This window comes from Callospermophilus lateralis, chromosome 5 (assembly GCF_048772815.1).
Source record: "Callospermophilus lateralis isolate mCalLat2 chromosome 5, mCalLat2.hap1, whole genome shotgun sequence".
Lineage (NCBI taxonomy): Eukaryota > Metazoa > Chordata > Mammalia > Rodentia > Sciuridae > Callospermophilus > Callospermophilus lateralis.
This window is the reverse complement of record NC_135309.1, coordinates 103,503,149-103,525,267: the sequence shown is the minus strand read 5'-3', so window position 1 is coordinate 103,525,267 and position 22,119 is coordinate 103,503,149. Positions and strand designations below refer to the sequence as shown.

The window sequence follows — 22,119 nt, the reverse complement described above, 5'->3', positions numbered from 1 at the left end:
AAGGTATTGTTTCCATCTACAAATAAAAATATTTTTAAAAAAAATTAATAAACATTCAGGTGATTTGAGATTTTATTGAGAAAATAGCTATTTTGACATTATATCCAGTTTCTCATTTATCAGAATAAACTCTTTACAACATTGATCATCATTACCACTTCTGGGTATTTATACATCGTCTCTGAGTGAAATATATTCACACTAGCAAGGCTAGAAATATTGAAATTATGGCCAACATTGTTTATTTTAAGATCACTTATGATGAAACTATAGTAGTTGCACACTAGAACAGATGTTTAGATGTTTACTATACAAAGATAGGCTTAGTTACCCAATAATGCAAACATTTATCTCATGTCTTCTTTACTGTCAAACATTCAAAAAGCTAAAGTTACAAACACCTCAAATATCCACTTCAAGATGGCCAGAAATGTGGAAAAGCATTAGCTCCTATTTTACAAAATAAAAAATTAAGTCAAAAGGGGAATAAAGGTCATCTTTACGCATTCAATGTAAAAGTTTGAATATACCCCTTCTTCTCCAAGATAAAGACTCCAGCAATGCAGGAGAAGCAGCAACAGTCCAAAGAGTAAACGGCCAGCCCAGCTTTCTCTGCAGTGCATGACGTGCTGAGGACTGATTCAAACTCTGGCAAGTCATTTTTTGTGATTTCCAAGGATCTGGGATATGTAAACTAAATGATTAAAAGGCATTTCTCTGACTTTGCAAGAGGAAAACTGAAGAAACAGAACAAAGATGCAACTGCTTTTCATGTGGTTAGATGTTCACTATCACATCACAACTCAAAGCCCAAGGGCAAGCTTTTTAAAAAACACATCTAAAACATGAGCTGTATACATTGCAACAAATGAACAGAAAACCAGCCTTATGTCTCATTAGAGATCTGGTTTTATACTTTGAAATAAAATATTTAGTTAGCTACCTCAAATTGAAGTCCAGTGAGGTTTTAACTCTTTAGGAGTAGAATCTGCTGAAATGTAATGAAAATATGTGCAAGTATGCTGCACACACAATCCTCATTTAGGCCATGTTTTCTGTTATAAAATAAAACTTGAAAATATTAAGCTTCCTTTGCCTTGTCATAGAAGCAACCAAATGCTTTCTTACATATATAATAAAAGCCCATTGTCTTCTTTAGCACTTTTAAAGCACACCCGGAAAAGATATGGAAAATTGTTCTGACATTACAAGTTGACTGTCTCGTGGATGCCTACGAAATGATTAATTATGTGAAACCACCAGTTCAGACCCCTGGACCGCTGTTCCAGGCTGACTGCAACTCTAGGGGAATGGGCTGGACTGACCAGGGTCCCACATGTACCTAAATCACAACCTATCAACACCCAAAGTCACCCTGCTCTCAATTCCATAGTTAAGAAATCATCATCACTGGAGGGGCACCCAACATAGAAAGAAACTTCTGCAATGAAAGCAAAACATCAAAAAGACTCTTTTCCTAAGTGTATTTCTCAGAACACAAATCCCACAAAACATCTACTTCAACACAAAATCTACATTTAAATAAATTAGGGAAATGATGTATAAAATAGAGGTGCTTAATGGAAACTACAAATCTCCTCCTAAGAAATGCATGTGCAAAAGCACACGTACACAGACACGTACAGTCCCTTTGGACTATGTCTTTAGTAATAAAATAAAACTTGGAAATCTGGAAGATTGAAAAAGTAATTAGCACATCAAAAGCTCTGAAAAGCCTATAGAACTGAACTGTCTAATAGAACATTTTCCAAACTTGTTGAGCTAGAGAATTCTCTATTCATATAACAATATAGTCTGCCAAAATACTCCTTTAGGAATTACTTTTCTGATAAAATAAAACTATGTGTTTTTAAAATATTTTGATTTCAAATTAATAATAATGAGGGCACAGAAAAACTATCTTCTTGCCTTTTGTTTTTAAAAAGAAACTAGCTTACTTTACTCTGATAATCTTCTATTACAACATCTTCCTTTTTACTCACAAACATCCAACTTGATGTTATCCTTCTATTATATCATACCATTGTTCAAGAATGTTAATTCTCAGGTGTGGCAGCACACCCTGTGATCCTAGCTACATAGGAAGCTGAGGCAGGAGCATCACAAGTACAATGCCAGCCTCTGTAGCTTGGTGAGACACCATCTCAAAATAAAATTTAATAAAAGACTGGGGATGTAGCTTATTGGTAGAGTGCCTCTTTGTTCAGTCCTCAATACTGAAAAAAGAAATGTTAATTTTCACCAGTAATTTATGGTATACTTTTCTGGAAAAAAATAATTTTTAAATCCTTTTAAATTCCCCTACCTTAATCACAATTTTCCTAAAGTTCAGAGCTGGTAACCTGGTCTCTTAGCAATCACATATCCCAACAATAGTTTCTAGGCTAAATTATTTTGCAAACCTTAAAACCAAAAGTTAAAAAAAAAAAAAAAATCTTTACATCTCTGTGAAAATTAGCATTTTGAAGAGCTAATGGAACTTCAATTAAAACTTTGAGAATATTTAGAATTACTGATCTTTGATTTCATGTAAGGACAAGTGTTTCTAAAAATATGTTTAACAAATATGGAAGCATTAAAAAGTAAATATAAATTCCACAGAGCTTAACAATAGCCAAAAATATTTTTTTAAAAAAGGCAAAAAATAAAAATTCTTACCGCATCCCAAATTATCTCTGTTACTCTGCTCAGAATCTCAATTATAAAAATAACCAAACCAAGAAAAAGTCAATTGCTAACTCTCTGAGATTAAAACAAAAAGCACACAGACATGTCACTCCTTCACGAAAGGGTAGTCTTAGTGCATTTCTCGTCACGTTGTGTGTCTAGACAATAAATAGAAAACGAAGAACTCCCTTGTGAAGAGACTGAAGAACTACTTCAAAATATTTTATCCTCAAATGTGAACAAAGGTACCACAGGAAGAAAAAAGTATAATTAGAAACATAAAATCACATAATTTTTGACATCATAGGGAAAAGGATTTCTTGATTTTAGGTCATTATTTTTTCTCTTTTGGTAAGGCAAAGTAGATCTTTTGAAAAACATTTGTTACACACCTGAGTTTTCTTCTTTAAGCCCAAGAATGAAATTAAAATTATGCTTAATTTATATTCTGTATTTATTCATCTGGAGCCAAATACTATGTTTGAAGCATAGAATCTTAAATCACAGTAGATGGTAATCAATTTACTTTAAAAAAATAAAATAATTATATACTTAGAAGATATTGCAAAAATTGTAGAACAGAGATAGCCCATGTCCTATCCTTAGCTTCCTGTTTATACTAAAGCACTTTTATTTTGATTTGAAAAGGGTTAAGATTATTGATAGCTTATGAAAAATTGCCCTCCCAATCTAACAGAACAAATCAATGCATATTTTTGAAGGAAGTGCAAAAGAAACTTGCGAATTCAAATATCAATTTCATCACATGAAGCTACCTGAACAAATTGGTTTTCTAAGATACCATCACTGTGACTAGTTTGGGCCTCTTCTTATTTTTTCCCAATTTTATAGACTTCCAAAAATTTTAACTTAGCTCTGTTGAAATATTCCTGTCTCTTCATGTTAATGTATCCTAGCAATATGAAATGGACAGAAATTACAAATGGAAATAAAAATGCCTGCTTTTGTAAAATCTCTAATCCTCTAGTACTCAAAAACAATTCAAACATATCTAAATTGAAATTTGATTTGTTAATGCCAACCCTTTGTGAAATTAAAAAAAAAAACAGTTTTGGAGATCATCTTCAATGTCCTTTATGGTTTCTTTGGTGTTGTTTAAGCAATCCATGTATGGATGACTGTGAAGTTTGTTGATGGAGTGGCTTCAACTTCTGGGAATTATCTAACCAATTTTTCTAATCATGTATTACTAACAAAAATAAACATAAGCATATTCCCTTTATCATATTATCCTCCACCATCACCTCCAAAATACAGTGGTTCACAGTATTTTATTTAAGGCTGCAGGCCATTTTTTCCCAGCAAACTTAAACTTTATTCAAAAATATCCTGAACAGGAAGGTTCTTTATCCATTCTAAAAAATTGCCAAAAGTTTCCTATGTGTTTGGCTGGCCCTAAAGATTTTCATGCTCAGATATAGCTTTCTGTCATCTTGTTTGCTTATAGAAAGCTAGCTCAACTAAGTAACCCAACATATAAATTCTTAATTACTAAATCATATTTTGCCTGTTAGGAAAGGTAATGGTCTGGAAGTATAATGGATTATATAAGGCCACAGGCAGTTCAAAGCAGGGATGACCAAATGGCAAACAAATCATATTTATAGTCATCCCCTCTACTAAAAAGGATAACTACTTATTATACTAAAATGACCACTTTTGATTAAAATTTAAACACATAAAACATTACAGTACACTTCTTGGTTGAAGTCTGTGTACTGTAAGAACATGATCTTCTACATTCTCATAAATATTTAAACACATTTTTCTTCCACATACACATTAGTAATCTTACTGAAAGAACTTATTTAACCCAGCTTTACCTTTTGACTTCATCCATAGAGAAACTTGAAGTTAAATCTACCATTCAATGTTATAATCTGTTAGTGCCAATATAGTTTTTTCCTACAAATTTTTATTTTTTCAAAAAATAATTGTAACTGTCCTGTTTTACATTCGTTTTACAATTGTAAGCCACTTCTAATGCTTTTTGAAAGGTTTAATATAAATCATAATTGAAAATGACTAACCCTGACGAAAGCATAAACAGATGTCTGATTAATGTGCGAAACCACTCTTCTTCAATATACATCAATCCTAGAGAACAATAAAGTTTCATGCTCATGATTTTCAATATAAAATTTTCATACATATTTCAGATTGCTCCAATCTAATAACCTCCCTTTGAAGATGAACAAAACATACATACACCTCTGTTGGAGAAGCAATGGGAAAATCGGTAGGCACTTTCCCTAAACGCTTCCAAACAGATGAATATGATTGTGAAGACTATCTTGTTTCTCATTCAGTTAAAACTTTCAAGAAAAAATATTTAAAATGACTTAAAGACTCCTGTATAAATAGCTACCTAAAGACAGAATAAATTGGGAGGATGTCGGTCAAACACAGCTGAGCTGCACTCAACTCAAATTAGCCCAGTCTCTTGACAACAAAGCTCATTTTCTTAACAGATGGGTTTCTTCAGGACTTGATATGATTTGCTGAGCACCATAGTAATCTTTTAAGACACTAATCAAAAACATGGTCCTATATTTAAAAACCCCAGAAGTGGTTTTAGGACAACAGAAGCACCTCAACCACCAAAATAAGCAAATTTCTATTATAAGTAAAATTACCACACAGCAAATCCTGGAACAGTTCAGCAACCAATAAATAGAAAATAGTCTTTAAAAGCTGCTATTTCTGATTATTCCTTTGGATCCTTCAACTATAGTTAAAATATATGGAAAATAATTGGTTGTCAGAAAGCTTGTGACTACATGATATGCTTCTTATCAAAGAATACCGGCCTGAGTCAAGAATGAACAACTCAGACCAGATGCACAGTGGGTATTTCTATTACCTGGGCCTTGGGCTCCTCCTGAGTAGTGTCTAACAATTGGGCAAGTTTCATTAAGATTTCACAGCCTAACATAAAACAATGACCAACACATTTAGATCTCCTGGAATCAATAGAGGAATGAGACAATTAAAGATGTGCTACAAATAAATAGGTCTAAAGCTGCCATATCCACCCAGCAAACTCAAAGAGCCCTTGCTAACCTACACTGAACACAGCAGCAAATACTAATGTTATATTGAAGTGCATATCATCAGATTATATCTAACCACCTTTAATATTTATATATGTGGTACTAAACCCTCAGAAGATTAGACTTATGAGAGCATAGTTTAAAAGCACATTCCTCATTGCTTTTTAAAGTTAAATACAGGCTTTTCTGTTGAAGTAATTTATATTTTTCCTACTTCTTAAAAAAGGTGTAGGATTTCTAAACTGAAGAAAAAAGTCTCAAAGAGCCACATATGTACTCAGACAGGTCAAAGAAGTAACTAAGTTAGTAAATTGAATAAGTTAACTTGAATAACTTAAAAATGCACATTCAGAACAAAATTGTAGTTTTGGTCAGCAACATGTGAACCAAAAGCAAAAATCTGCCAAGGTTAAGGCAGGTTTTTTTAATATACAGTACAATGTGTTCCCCCCCACACCCACAAAGTTCATTAAGCATTCACCTTTATTTAAAATGCAATGCCAAGCTAGAATACAAGCTTACTAATTAATATATAGAGAGAGATGTCATAGAAGTCTCCTTCTATTTTATAGTCTTCCTTATACCTAGAAATGGTATTTCCCTTTTGCCTTCACACAGTGGATATAAGAGATTACCAAAACAATCATGACTTTAACCACAAAGCATGACCACTGTCAGGGTGATAGCCGTTGTAAGGAATTACTTTCTTCTTCAGCTGGAGTTAATTTGAGTGTTGGCAGTTTCCGAGGAGGAAGCTGAGGGCTTTGGCGAAGATTGTCATCCATCTGTAGAAGGTACAAAAGATACAACTAAAGCTGTGGCACCACTTACGTGGACTGTGCCCTCCCCATCCAAACTACAGACTAGAAGAACACAGAACCATATGTTTCCTGGACCGCTAGAGAAACCTTTATTTTAACAAATAATCTCTCAAGAATTCTAAATGTCATACCTCAAATACCAGTTGACTCAGTATCTGTAAAAAGCAACATGGCTCATCCTTGATACCATCACAAAATTATAGTAATTCTACAAAATGAATATTCTACTGAACTCAACCATAGCAAGACTTAGTTTAAGAAGTCTTCTAACAGTACAAGTCATATACTAAGTGCCATGGTTTATAAAGTATATTCATGTACAATATCATATTTGATCTTCCTAATACACTGTGAAGAAGAAAAGGCAGACATCATCCTTCTGTGTTTTACAGATTAGAAAAATGAGGCTTGGAAAGGCTAAGTGGTTTTGTCCAGTTCACAAAGCTAGTATCACAGCTGAAACTTGAACCCAGGTCTTCCAACTACAACACAATTGTTTTTTCAACTCTACATTTTTGCCTGACAGCAACCTGTACTGCACTCAAAAAGACCAGTTCTTTTAAGTTGAGTATGTAGTTCAGGGAAGCTAGGAAAAGGGGCACAAAGGAGGTCAAATTCCTCAGATCCAATCCAGAGGTCTTCCAAATATTGGATCAGTCCTAAGTCTGCCTTTGAGAAACAAATTAATATGGAGCATATTTATAACCAAGAACTCCAAACTTATCCAAGAGAAAGCATATTAGTACTCCTGAAACACTAATATATGGATTATTGAGAATCCAGTCAGACATCAGAAACTATCTTTAATCAGACCACCCCACAAGGTACAAGATTCAGGTTCTGGTGCTGCATTTACTATCAGTTGAACTTCATAAGAGACCTGAAAGCAGCTGCCTTCAAAACCACAAAACCAACAGAAAATAGCATCCTTCCACCAACTTCATAGGCAAACTGTTCTAGAATTTTACAAGATGCAGATCATTCAAACTCTCCCTTATCTTCTCAAGATGCTTAAAAAACAAAAATTTTGGCAGAGGTACACAGGGTTTGTAGGAGAGAAAGAAAATAAAAAGTTCAACTTTTTAAGTTTTCCAGTGAAAAAAATATTACTAGTGAATTTTTAGATCAATTATGTTAAGATGTCTTTTCTTTCTTGCAAGAACTAATTCCTCAAGCATGATTTATTTTTAAGCTCTAGATTTTCTGTCCAAATTGTGGACAGTGGCAGCTAACAGGGTTTGCTGTCCTGTCATCCTGTAGCAACCAGTGAATCAGATATAAATGGGTGGGCAGCAAAGGGAAGGGAATGCCGGACTACAATGGGTTAGAAAACTTTCATAAATTGGTGATGATCCAAGATGACTATGTACAACGTGGTGATGGGCCTCCTGATTTTACCGTCTGCACATGCAGGTATTTCATAGGTCCCTTTTCATGTCTGTCCTGAGTTCACCACACAGAAATGGAAACTCCACCGGATAGCCTTCATCTAGTAGACAGTGATCTTTCCTTTATCCCCACTTAACACTTCATCTATTTGCTCTCATGAGATTTACTGAATTGTGCAAAGAATTGAGTCAGATCTGGCTTTAACTTCAAATGCACCCAAACAGCAATAATAATAGCACTTGTAATTTTACTATCCAGTTTTATTCACTTCTCAAATTACAACGCACAAAATACTACAAAAAGAAATAGAAGGTTATCCCAGAGAATGACAGTGATAAACCTAATTGCTACTACTCCAGTAATAGACATAATCTCATCCATGAGCTAGGCAGTGACTACTGGGGGTAACTACAAAGCTCATGCTGAAGTCTTGTTTCCAGGGTTCAAGTGCGCTCTCAATATTTTGCCAGATGAATGACTTCGGGCAAGCAACATAAGCTACTCTCAAAGCTTCAGTATCCTCATCTATAAAATGGGGACAATAACAGTATCTGCACAAAGAATCTACTGTGAGTTTTAAATTCAGAAGTTTCTCAAAAGAATAAACACAAATGGTCAACAAATGGTGCTTGTTATATGGAAAAAAATGTTCAACATTTCTAGCAATCAGGGAAACACAGATCAAAACAACACTCAACAATGTAAGATTTCATTACACTCCAGACAGAATGTTAATTATCAAGAACACAAATAATAAATGCTGGCAAGGATGTGAGGAAAAGGTACACTGACATGCTGTTGGTGAAACTGCAAATTAGTACAACCACTCTGGAAAGCAGGGGAACCACCATATGACCCAGTTATCCCACTCTTTGGTATTTATCCAAAAAAACTAAAATCGGCATCTGTAGTGATGCAGCCACTTCAATGTTTGTAGCAGCACAATTCACAATAGTCAAATTATAAAATCAACCAGATGCCCATCAAAAGATCAAGAAAATGTTGTCTATACACACAATGGAGTTCTACTCCGTCATAAAGAAGAATGATAAAATGGCATTTGCCAGTAAGTGAACAGAAATGGAGAAAATCATGCTAAGTGAAATAAGCTGGACTCCAAAACTTAAGGGTCAAATATTTTCTCTCATACGTGGAAGCTAGAACAAAATAAAGGAAAGAGGTGAGGTGGGCCGGGAGCAGATATCATAAATAATCGGGAAGATCAGTGAAGTAAGAGGAAAAGGAGGGAGGAAGGAAGGGAAAGGGGACAAAATATGGAATAATTTAACAAAATCATGCTATATATATAAATGTAGCAAAGAGAATTTCATATACATATGTACACAAGAAAGTACCAATCAAAAATAAATAAAGAAGTGAAAAGAATATCAGTAAAGGAGGGAGACTAAAGGGAGGTAGGAGGGAAGGAAAAGTTGGGGTGGGAGGGGATAGGAACAGTTCAACATATTTTAAGGTACCATGTTTAGCTCTCTCTTTCTTAAATTTCAAAATGGCATTCATCTTCAAAGTTCTGCAAAATAAACCAGTATAATCTTTGTACTTAGAAAAAAATGCACATAAGCACAGAGAAGATGCCAAATTCTCACAATTCCATCCACAGTAACTGTGTCATCCTAGCCCTTTTTTATAAATAGGCATTTTTAATAAATGCCTATATCTGTTGTTACAAAAATAAGTCATGATTAGTACATGATGGTAGATGAAAAAGAGAAAAACCATTCTTTGCTTATACCATGGTATTTGTTAGACTCCAGAAACTGTTAGCCAGTGTTATAAAGCCTCAGTGTCCTTGAAAAAATGAAGTATTATTTATTCACAAAAGAAAAAAGTGAGTTCATCAGACCGTTGGGGAAAAAATGTGTAACCTTCGCGTACTTTTCCAATTAGAATCACTCTTGAAGTTTACATTGCTGGTTCTCTCCCTTATGAGTTTTTCAATATCTCTTTCACAAAATGAATACCTCAAAGAGGGAAAATATATACACTGGTGAAACACTGTAGACTACATTCAGAACAGAGAAGGACAAGAAGGAGAAAAACTAACACCGATCATGTGCAAGAAAGAAAAAGACATCATGGTGCTTGTAATAAGAAAATATATGTACTAGTCCAGGTGAATATAATCCTCAGGACAGAGAAAGGCAGACAAACAAGCAAGAACTGCTTTTGGTTTTGTTTCTTTTTTAAAGTCAAGTTTTTGGGTCTTCTAGCTTGATATGTACAAATTGTGTGGTAAAAATAAACATAATACTTTTATCTGATCTTTCCCCATAGTAAACAGGCCACTATAGGCTCTAAAACACTGTATTATATACAACTTTAGTAAAAGTATATTTAAACAGTTTTCTATAAACTCTTTAAAAAATTTCAAGGGTAAAGTTAACGCATCACCCAAATTACAACATTGACCACAGAATGGAAAATACTAAACAACTGTAAAATAATCATCGAAGTAAACTTGACCTTTTCAATCAAATTGGATTCCTTATTTACAAGTTGTGTGAGTTTCTGCAGATTTGCATCTACTGTTTCTTGTCCAGCTGGAGAGATGCCTATGAAGCCAGGGCAGAAATCAGAGAAAGACAGGAAATTTTGAAAGCCTTTAAAGCAGTTTATATTAAAAGAATTTTGAATCTACCCACCCTCCCAAGTGCCTCACCCTCCAAAAATAAAAGACAAAGAGAAAAATCATTCTAGGTTCAAAAGCAAAGTTAGGAAGAATAGTAATGCTCCAAACCAAACCCTCAACAAAGGAACTAAAATTGCTCCACATAGAAGACACTGTGAGCCAAGTGATATGCAGCCAGCAGCCACAGCAGTAATCAGTAAAAGCACAGCAGTCCATATTTCCTTTTGAAATTTAAGTTGTACCTTTTCTTCACCCTTTCAAATAGATCTTTGGTCACAACTATTTGGAAAGCTTCCTGAACCACTGACTTCCAAATAGTTGCTCACAAGGCACCCAAAATATTTAAAGGGCCTTTAAAAACTACAGCTTTCTGGGATCAGTCCCTAGGTGATTCTAATGTAATAAGTCTAGAAGAGGACAAGATGTTTTTTGTTGTTAGGCAGGTTTGCTAACCTCTGCTTCAAAGTAACAAGGTTGAATGTTAGTTAGCTTCAAGACTCTCAACCACTAATCCCACCCTAGGTACAAAGCACATCAAAAATAAACTTCCACCTATGCCATCTGTCTTTATAACTTTTACTTCTTAAAAGGGTGATTTCAGCCAGCTCTCCCAATACAAATTTAGTATCTCAATCACTTAAGCACAAGGCCCCACACTCAAAAGAATTGAATCTTAAGTGACAGGTTCCCTCTACTTACTATACCTCCAGTTTGATGCAATGATTTTTCAAGTACTGGAATCATGGGAGTGCACCTCACCAAAATCAATCTGCTACTAATTTCTGTTCACACAGGAAAATGCTAGAAGCAGGTAAAAATCATTTAAAGTAATTGTGCATTTGCATTAGAATAAATACTATTTTTTTAAGCAGGGACTTAATACTTGTCATTTAATCTTCCAGAATAAAATTATCCACTTCAAAGGGTAACATTTAAAGAGACAAGAAATATATGAAACCCTGAGGAATACAAAAAAAAAAAATGCCTATTTCTCTATTTTGTGAAGGAAAAATGCTACTTCTTGAAGTGTGTACACCAGTATTTATAGACAATGTACACTTTTTTTTTTAATTAAAATAAGAAAAAAGTTTTGCTTATGCATCCCAAGGAGAATACATCCATACTCTATGCAAACAAATATTAGATGAAGAAGAAACAGCTTACCTCCAAGACTAAACCTAAAGTAACTGTTTAGGATATCATCACAAAAGCGACACAGGTTGGACAGCTGTTTCAGATGTTCTTGTAACTGAACTTTAGGAAACCGTATTTTGTAAAGAGGTGCAAGAAAACCAAACACATAGGCATCCAAGGTAGAAGGCCTAGAAATAAATTAAGAATTTTTAAAAAAAAATACAAAAGAAAATATTAATTGGGATTGTGTTTAAAATTTTTTCAAATATTTGTCAAGTCTGACGTATACAATATTGTTTTAAAACCCTCTACTACCAATTTTAGTTTATTAAGATGATACAACAAGAATTTTGCCCTTTACATAGTTTTTTAAATACTCCATTTTATTGAGAAGAAAATAAACTTGTAAATTACAGATATTTTTACTCACAAGTGTTAAATAGACAGGAGATAGAGTGAGAACAATTGTTAATGTTTTACATTCACTTATATAGCATATTAAGCCAATGTTTGATTACTACTGATAGAAAAAGTTTTCTGTAATAAAAACCCATTAAAATCTCTCTTTTTTAAAAGTGACTCAAATTTGGAGGATATAGGGAGACTTGCTCTAAATAACTGCTCTCTGACCATATATACACAAAATGTCAATATTTCTAAGGGCATGTACTCACGTATCTCCAAAGAAAAACTGAGATGTTCCCAATCTGTTTGACAGAAGATTTAGGCACTCCTTGGCATCTCTGTATATCTAATAAAAATGAAATTAGAACTCAAAAGTAGGAATGATGCTCTGAAACTGCTCTTGAGATAGCACCTCTAGGTAAGTCCCTCTGTGTTCTCTCTCCTATCCTTCGCTGGGGATCCCTCACTTGGAGAATAATCCAGACCATACCTGAGCTTCTACTTCTTGGACACGGTAGAGGGGAGGCTCTCCTTTTGTCAGGAGAATTCTATTCAATGCCCCTCTGGACATCCTTCCAGGTAGAATCAAACTCAAGGGAAAAGGAATTCGTGAAGCAAACCATGGCTTTGTTACAGTAAAGTAATTGTCACTCTCAACCCAGAATGTGTGAAGCTGCAAAAGGAGAGAGAAAACATTCCAATGATGTCCTTTTACAAGAAAGATAAATCAATCATATGTGAGTTTTTCATAAATATCTATTAAGTGACTTCATACCAGTTAGAATGCCTCAAGATAAAACAAAATTTTTAATGTGTGTGTTTCTGCTAATATCCCAAGAACTGGGAACAAGGTCTTGCACATAGTAAGTGCTCAGTAAGTATGTGCTGAATGATGAATTACAATTCAACCAATTCTATGCATGGAACAAAAAGTTTCATCTCCCACAAAGAATTTTCACTTCCAAAATGACATAATCTTTCATTTTGATGTATCATATACTTGTTTAATAAGAAAGAATTAATATTAAAACAAATGAAATTCCGTTAAGTCCTTTTCATTGTTTTCCTTCTAAACAAACTGAAAATATTTTCAATTAAGCCACCAAAACACTGTAATATTCGTGAATGCTCACCACAGCAGGGAGAAGCTTCTCTTCAAGGAGAGCAATATAAGCCAGTGTATCTGCCCCTTGCTTTGCTGACAGTTCATAATCAGCATTATATTTCTATTAAAAAATAAAACCAAAGAACCTCAGAAGTTAAAGAACATCCCAAGGATGGCTAAACAAATTAGGATTCCTATTTTTTCCTAATAAGTGGCAAACATGATATTAAAAGGGAAAAAGAAATATAAACACAGTAAAACCGTTGCTTAATGCATATAAGGTTCTCAGCACTATATCATGAAAACTGTAAACAAATAGTTATGATTTTATATATTAATATTATTTCAATACTTGTTAATGACCTAGTTCAGAACATAGAAGTTAATACAAAGTTAATAAACAAAAGTGAATATTATTAACAAAAAGAAAAAAAATCCACTTGGTTTAATTTTTCCCCATGAAAAAAGATAGGAAATCTTCAAATTTAGAAAAAAACTGTATTAACTCAGATTTTTTTTTTTAAAGTATTGGCAAACCCAATTATAAACTTCTGCACTTATATAAATCTTCATATGTTTAAACATTTTGGATACATTACTTAAATATTTATATGTTCAAACATTTTAGTTATATTGTTTAATTAAACATTTAACTGTTACTATTCGATAAGTGCTTTAAGAAATAAACAATTGCAGCCAGGGTTATAGCTCAGTGGTAGAACACTTGCCTCACACATGTGAGGCACTGGGTTCCATCCTCAAAACCACATAAAAATAAATAAATAAAGATATTGGGTCCAACTTAAAAAAAAATCTTAAAAAACAAAAAAGCAATAAACAATTGCTATTTGGTGGAAACTCAGATATTATATCCAGCTTAAAATGTGTAGCAACTATGTGACTAAATTGTGTAATTGTGAAAACACCCAAATTGAATTTTCTTATATATAAATTTCAATAAAATCCAGCAAAGTATATGAAAATATTTACTGTCTAGCCAGGCACCATGGCACCTACAGGCCCGTAAACCCAGGCACTAGGGAGGCTACAGCAGGAGGATGGCAAGTTCCAGGCCAGTCTGGGCAACCTAGAGAGACCCTATTTTAAAATACAAAAAAAATTTAAAAGGGCTAGGAATATAGTGGTAAAGCAACCCTGGGTTCAATCCCTGATACACAAAGAAAGAAAATATATAATTCCTAGACCGATAAAAAGAAAGAAAATATATACTGTCTGGACCTCACCATGTGATTTTCAAATTACAGTAAAGCTCATGGTTGACATCAGTGATTCTCAAGTTTATTTTTTGTTAAATCCCAGGTATCACCAATTATCTAAAGAATTGCAAAAAAAGAACTCTACACCTTACAATGTTTCTTCTTGCTGTTGTTTAAGTAACACCCAGGAATCCATAATCTTCTTCAAAAAGAACTACCCACCTGTTTTCTTAAAAAGTTTAGTATTTTTGCCGGCTGAGAAACAGTGTTGTCTTCAGTTGTCAAAATTGGCACATCACCTACAATTCAAAAAAAGTTTACATACAAAAAACCATTGTGTTTTCTTTTAACTAGATTCCAATACCCTAATAGCTACATTAATTGCACATTTACAGGGGGTGGGGTGGAATTAGTAAGTACGCCTTAGTTTTTTGCAATTTCACAAAAAGCAGTTCTAAAGAACATTTTCATTTCTCATAATTTCCACTGATTTGGCTTGCACTTTGAGTTATTACTCAGAATGATCAAACCATAAGCAACACACTGCCAAGGTCATGGTAAGAATAAACTAAACCCCCAAGGAACTCTAGGACCATATGCTTCATGACATTAAATGAAAGGGGAAAAAAAAATTTTTTTTTAAGGGGAGAAAGGGTTTTCTAAAAGTTTACACTGTACCTCTTGAACCTCTCCAGGTGTTATCTATGAAATTGACTTTCAAGGGTGCACCAGAAAATTTGGCATAAGCCTGAAACAGAGTTTGCAATAAAACATTTTAGACCGAGGACGTAATGCAAATCTGCAGAGCAGCTTTACTCCACAGTCCCGTCCCCCAAGGCAGAAGGCGCCTGCTTGACACAGAGGCCGAGTCCCTCCCAGTGATCTCAAGTCCGGGACGCGCGCACCAGCTACCCGGCTTTCGCGAACCTTGTTCCCCAAAAGGTCCCGGGGATGCGGAGCGCAGCAGGCTTTCACGGCACGGCCCAGACAGCTTTGCAAAGCTAAGAAAACTCGCAGCCAAGCAGGAAGCCATGATGCTCCCGCCGGGCCACCGCGGGGTCACAAGGCCAGTTTGTGACTTGTCCACCGAAGTGAGCCCAAAGCAAGTGCAGTGAGCAGCGCCCGGGCCCGCCTCGATCCCGCAGCGCCGCAGAGAACCGCGTCAGGCTGGCCTCTCGCCTCTGGCCCCGCCCCTGCTTCCCGCGCCCTGGCCCGCGAGGCGGCCTCACCATCACCACCAGGGACTCGCTGTGGACAGAGGGGAGCCCCCAGCCGCCTCCCCAGCAACTGAGCTCCAAGGGGGCCGCCATCTTGCCGGGGCCGACCTTTACCACCCGGAAGTACTTTTGTCGCCCACTTTCCGGCACGTGGAGACGCGGGGGCGGGACGAGGGACGGGAGGGACAATTTGGGGTACTAGAGAAAGGTGGAAAGGACCCCTGGAGAAGGAAAAGCCCCCTTGACAGCTCGGTGTGAGGGGGGAGCGTCCTGGGTCTTCAGTCAAACCGAGTCAGCATTTATTCCTCAAGAAATAATGATGGCTGCTGTGGGCCAAACCTGTGGACAGTACTGTGCTGGGCTGAAGAGGGTTTAAAGTAGTGACAGGGGGAAGGAACTCAGCACACGATAAGGACTTTGTTCAGTCCTTCCCCACATATATTGGGCCTCTGCCTGTCTTTTCATCCTCAGTCTCAGTTGTCATCCTTATAGCCCAACTTCCTTAAAAGCAATCCTATTTTGAAATTTAACAGGTGAATTCTGCCTGCCTTCAGTGGTACCCCTTCCATCAGGAATATCATTCTTCTCTCTTAAACTGATCCCTCAAAAATGAGCTTGACTTTCACGCTCCTTTGGAAGTCTTTAAACAGGAACTTCTTTGGGGTTCCAACAACTACTTGTTTACACTTGAATTGTAGCTTCTAGCCATAGTACTGATCTTTTGCTTTCCACTGTTTAGAAGCTCTTTGAGGACATAGCAGCCTCTTGTTTATTTACAAGGGCTGGCTTCGTAGGTGTGGGACCAGTGGAGTTACACAAGGCCCTGTGCTGAGAAGGTTTCTCAGTTAGCTAATCCTGTACTGTCACTGTGGGCCGACTGGGCATGGACTAAATATCTCTTGAACATTAAACCTGAAAAATTCTCAGAAAAATCATTAAACAGAAAATGTAGGCAGTGAAAATACCAGTGATCCAGGTACACTTACTGGCTTTTAGAGTCAGGACTTGGGGGCTGGGTTTTTCTTTTAAATAGCATAGTCTTTCTGAGATATCTTCCTATTATGCCTGTGAATTCTCTCCTTTCCTGTGTCCCAGGACACAGTGTAGTTTGGTCTCGTTAAACAACTGAAAGCTTGAAATTTCTGCAAGTCTTCATAAAGTTACTGTTCAAAAAAAAAAAAAAAAAAAAATTGCTAGGCACTCCCTTACTATAGCCATCTAAATTAGAGTGCCAGTCTGCTCACGACTCTTTTTCATGTTCCAAAAGAGAAAGTTCTCAGAAGTGAAAACGCAAAGATGTGTCAAAGATATGAATCCATTAGAATAACAATTTATAAGTGGGAAATTCTTAGGATATGTACAGTTAAAATTAAATAATTATAACACATTTATTGAGCATATACTATGTCCCAGACACCACAAGGCTATGGGAGAATACAGATATATATAAGGTATGAAATCTTCCACAGAAGTTTATATTATATAAAGAAAACATACAGCTAGGTGTAACAAGCCAATTTGTCATGAGTAAGTTTAGAGGTATAAATAAAATACTACAGAAACACAAAGGAAGGACAGAGCACCCTGTATAGGATCGGTGGAGTCCGTCTGCTCAATTTGCATTATCAAGTGGGTGACACAACTTTCAGATTCAGGTAATAAAACCTTTCTGTTTTGAGGATTAAAATCCCAAGCCATAAAGCTCAGAGGTTGCATACTACATTCAGGCATTTAAAATAATCACCCACAGAGAAGTGGATTCCCTGAATTGTGTTTGTAGTGAGGGGGTGGGGGAAGTGGTTGATGAACACGCTTTGTGGACACATAATGTAATTACTCAGTTTGGCCTTCTCCCTTACTGCTGATTTTACATATGACAATTTCATTTGCATTAAAGAGAAATTAAATCTCTTCTCTTAGTGTTGAATTGAGACGGAGAATAGCATTTCATTGCATTTGATGAGAGAATCCTTACACACAGGTTTATTTGTGCCTAGTTAATAGCAATCTTTTATTGCGGTAATTCCTCTTGAGAGTCTATATCTGCTAGATTGAATTTAAAAACCCTGGCATAGCTGATTGCACAACCAGGCTGAATACTGTTCCAGAGAACCACACAGAAAGCTGAAACCCACAGAAATTATGCCTGGTATTGGTATTTGGCTCCTGAGCCTTTTCCTGGCTGCTAAGGAGTATTGTTGAGAGTTCATCAAAATCATAATTTCAGATTCTTACCAGGAAGGATACTATCTGCAAAACATTCAAGGATGTGTGGGATGGCCTGAATCACAGTTTTATAATGAATATTCCAGACAATGTTTTCCCTGAAAAAGAAATCTTATTTTTCAAAAGATGAACATTAAAATGGTCCAGTGATGGTCATCTGAACTTCAGGGACCTGACCTTGGCATCCATTCCTATACTTCCTGGGTTTCTTAACTTGGGAATCCTAGCGCAGGTTCTGTTAGTATTTTTTTTTTTTTTCTTTTCTGGATGATTAAGAATCTGTAAAATGGACTGTTGGCAAAAATGCAAGGTTTGTGACAAGTGGTGATGCAGTATGTTTCCGTATGGAAAAGTTAAACTGAAAAGACCTGAATGTCTCTTACAACTTTAAGGGTCTATAATTCAGTCCATGTTCATGTGTAGAAATCTTTAGGGAGAAAAACCTAAGTACTGAATAGGAATCATGAGAGCTGTGTTTTTGACCTGGCCTCTAAATTAGCCATATGTCTTGAGCCAATCATTTTACCTTGATTCCTCACTCTCTTTTCACTTATAAAGTGAAAGTTCTTTAACCTCTGGGGTGCTCTCATTCTATATTTAATAAACACTTAGTAATAGCTGACATTCAGGGAGCAATTTTTACATGCCCCAAATTGTCTTAAGTATCTGACAACACTCAGTTGACTTCCTAATGGCTCTATGATGCAGATACTGTTGTTTTCTCTTATTTTCAAGAAAGACAATGAGGCAAAAAAAAAACATTAATTAACCTTCCCAAAGTCACAAAGTCAGTAGGTGAGAGTCAGAATTTGAACCCAGGCAATCTGCCTTCAGAGGTCATACTCTTTCTCAATCAGTGTCAGTAGTGCTTCATGTAGCCTCCTGAGAAATCCACTTTAAAAAGCCTAGTTTCACACACAGTGGAAGTACCAATAACATGATATAACTGTCTTTATTTCTTTAGCACATTTATTTAGTATTAAACTGCTAAACAAATTCATTAAGCAACTTCTGTATGCCGAACACATGGCAAGCCTGTCAGGGAATAAAAAATATGTTCATGCTTTCAGAGGGATAGTTAATGAAATGAGGACTATATATTTGAGACAACTAGAGACTATTAGGAAGTAATATCTTGCCAAGAAAATTATAAGTCTAACTTGATTTTAGACAAAGATTTCAATGTCCTGCAATGCTTAAACAAGGCCTAACGAAAGAAGTAGGTTGCTAGTTGACCTTGGAGCACAAGCATGTTGGATTTCGATTAGCACAGGGCAAGGTCGGCCACACAGGCTAAACTACCTGAGTGAAAGCAAAGAAACGGTAATCACTATGGCAAGGAATCTGAAGAAAAGCAAATAAATGCTGGATACGGGTCAGAAGGAGTGTTGATTGACTAAGAGAACCAGAATTGAAAAAACATGGAGATATGTAGTTTTAAGGAAAAAGAAGAGTGAAAGTCTAAGCACAACATTAATGGATTCCCAGAGTCAAAGATGGCAGGTGGAATACTATTGTTTCATGGTCACCATAAGAGGGTGAGTTGTGTGAACCCATAAAAATGATATCAAATAAAGCAAAACTGTGGTGAAAAAAGAAGCAAGGAAATGCTGCTGAATCTCATTAGAAGAAGGTCACTTGGCACACTTGCCCTGAGCAATTTTCATAGAGGAAGTTGATAGAAATTAAATTGCAAAGGGTTATTAGAGAAAGGGGTATAAAGAGCCCAAGATATAAAATCACAAAGAATATGATGGGTGGCGACAGGACAGAAAACAGATAGGAGTGGAAGATTCAAGGTAGGGTTTTTGAAAGAGACGACAGTGAATCTACATATAGATGAAGACAAAATTGGAAATTACTGAGCAAAAGCTTGAAATTCTAGAGGGAAAAAGGATGGGTTCATAGGAAAAGTGAAATCCTAAGAGTTGAGAGGCTTGAGCAGTGGGGTTGTCCTTGAAAATGAGAGACATATTTTCTTTCTGACACTGGGGGGAGTTTCAAGGGGAATATGGGATACTGAGTGGGCTCAAGTTAGCTACCTTAATATTTTTTCTATTGCATCAGAAAATAATTCAAAGGAGCCTGAGAGGAAGAGATTGGGGCTTAAAAAGAAAGAGATCAATTAAGAGAATATACCAGGGAATTAGTTAACAGTGAATGGAAGCACCGCTGACAGTGCTAAAACTCAAATATAAATTAGGATAAAAGAGCTAAGTCAAGTAAGAGCCACAGGCAGGCTAATAATGAGGTGCCTTCAAACAGATATCATTTAAATATTAATTTGATTTTTTTAAATGAAAATGAGATTGGCTTCAGAATGTAACGAGATCAATTTGCATTTCACCAATTACATTAGAAGTCTTATGTGGATACCTGCGTTTTAGTAACTCTTAAATTTTAGCCCTGAAATTGATGGTGAGAAAAGGGATGGGACCCTAGGAACTGAAAGAGGATGGCATCTATAGCTTTGGCATGATGGACTCAGCCACCCCTGAGTCTAACTGCATTTGAACAGTCATGTGGCTCTCCTCAAAGGCATTTTGTTGCCTAAAAGCATAAATAAGGATTCGAGTTTGTTCATTCATTCGGAAGCTATGTTAAGGCTATAAGACAGTGATATATACTGCAAGGGATTCATTTTCCTCCCATAGCATAGTGAAGTTGCTGTCTGTCTTTTGTATTAAAAAGAGTTAAATGTAAAAAAGATAATATTATCATCTGACATGTGCTCAACTTATGTTGAGAAAATTGGATAGTTATACTTAAAAACTGAGGAGGATAATAGATTCTAAATAAAAATAAGGTTTATACACATAACTGAAAGTGGTAAAACATATACCGGCATGCTGTGATAAGGTTTATATGTATATTGCAATTCTGAGAGCAACCATTAAGAAAACTATAAAAGGAACATATTCATTAACACCAAATAAATAGAATTTTTTTTAAAAAAATAAGTAGCCCATAAGAAGGTACATACGAGAAAGAAACAGAGGGAGAGAGATGAATAGACTAAGTCACAACATAAACTTAAACTCTAAAATATCAATAATTACTCTAAATACAAATAGTCTAAATATACCAATTAAAAGATAAAGATGGGAAGAATGTATTAAAGGCAAGCCAAATATTCTGTCTATAAGAAATTTACTTCCAACTAATGACATAGTAGGTTAAACATAAAAGGATGAAAAAAAGTTACATGATACAAATATTTGATCAGAAAATAAAGTAGAGGGGGTTCCATTAATATTGGATGAAGTAGACTTCAGAGCAAAGATAGTTTCTAGGGACAAGTAGGACATTACATAATGATAAATGGATCAATCCACCAAGAAGACATAGGAATCATGAATGTGTGCACCAAACATGAGTCTTCAAAACCATGAAGCAAAAACTGATAGAAGTGACAGAAGGAATAGATAAATACTTAATCATAGTCACATCCTGTACTCAGCAACTGATGGAACTCCTAGACAGAAAATAAGTAAAGCTATAAAGGAATTAAACAACTGGATCTAATTGACATTTATAAAATACTCCACCCAACAACAGCAGAACACACATTCTTTCCAAGAGCCTATGTAGCCAAGAGCTACATTCCCTAAGGTAGGCTATGCTGAGTCATAAAGCAAACCTCAACAAAAATTGTAATGGAATCTTATAGAATATATTCTTGGATCTTACTGGAATCAAACTAGAAACCAATAATAGAAAGACAAGAATAAAAATTCCAAGCACCTGGAAACTAAAAAAAAAAAACACTCCTAAATAATCAATGCGTCAAAGAGGAAGTCTCAGAGAAAAAGAAAAATATACAACTGAGTGATAGTGAAAATACAATATATCCTATTAAGAGAATGAAAAGCTAAGCCATAGCCAAGACTGGTCATATGCCTGTAATCCCAGAGACTGGTCTCAAAATTAAAAATGCATTGGACTATGGGATGTGACTAAGTAGTTAAGCACTCCTGGGTTCAATCCTCAGTACCAAGAAAAAGAAAAGACATAGATTGGGAGAAAAAAAATGGAAAATACCTATCAAAGCATTTATGTCCCAAATACACAAAAGAACTCTTAAACCTCAACAAGTGTGTTAGTTAGCTTTCTATTACTATAACAAAATACCTAAGAAAATCAGATTTAAAAAAGGAAAGGTTTATTTTGCTTTGTAGATTTGTAGGTTTCAG

The 22,119-nt window shown here is 35.6% G+C and overlaps 1 protein-coding gene across 2 annotated transcripts; it reads right to left on the bottom strand.

Annotated features, from left to right (window-relative positions):
• Positions 1–64: 64 nt before the first annotated feature.
• On the bottom strand, positions 65–15,794 carry Mtx3 (metaxin 3). 2 transcript variants are annotated; one of them, XM_076857080.2, is made up of 9 exons: positions 15,713–15,794; positions 15,162–15,231; positions 14,706–14,782; positions 13,295–13,387; positions 12,652–12,834; positions 12,431–12,507; positions 11,787–11,944; positions 10,457–10,545; positions 65–6,547 (listed from the first exon to the last, which is right to left on the bottom strand). In XM_076857080.2, exons 1-9 carry the CDS (start codon positions 15,791–15,793, stop codon positions 6,437–6,439), a joined length of 939 nt encoding a protein of 312 aa, XP_076713195.1. In that variant the 5' UTR covers position 15,794; the 3' UTR covers positions 65–6,436. The 2 variants fall into 2 exon arrangements, with proteins under 2 accessions (XP_076713195.1, XP_076713194.1); XM_076857079.1 differs by lacking the exon at positions 10,457–10,545 and having other exon boundaries at positions 6,472–6,547.
• Between the last annotated feature and the right edge of the window lie 6,325 nt (positions 15,795–22,119).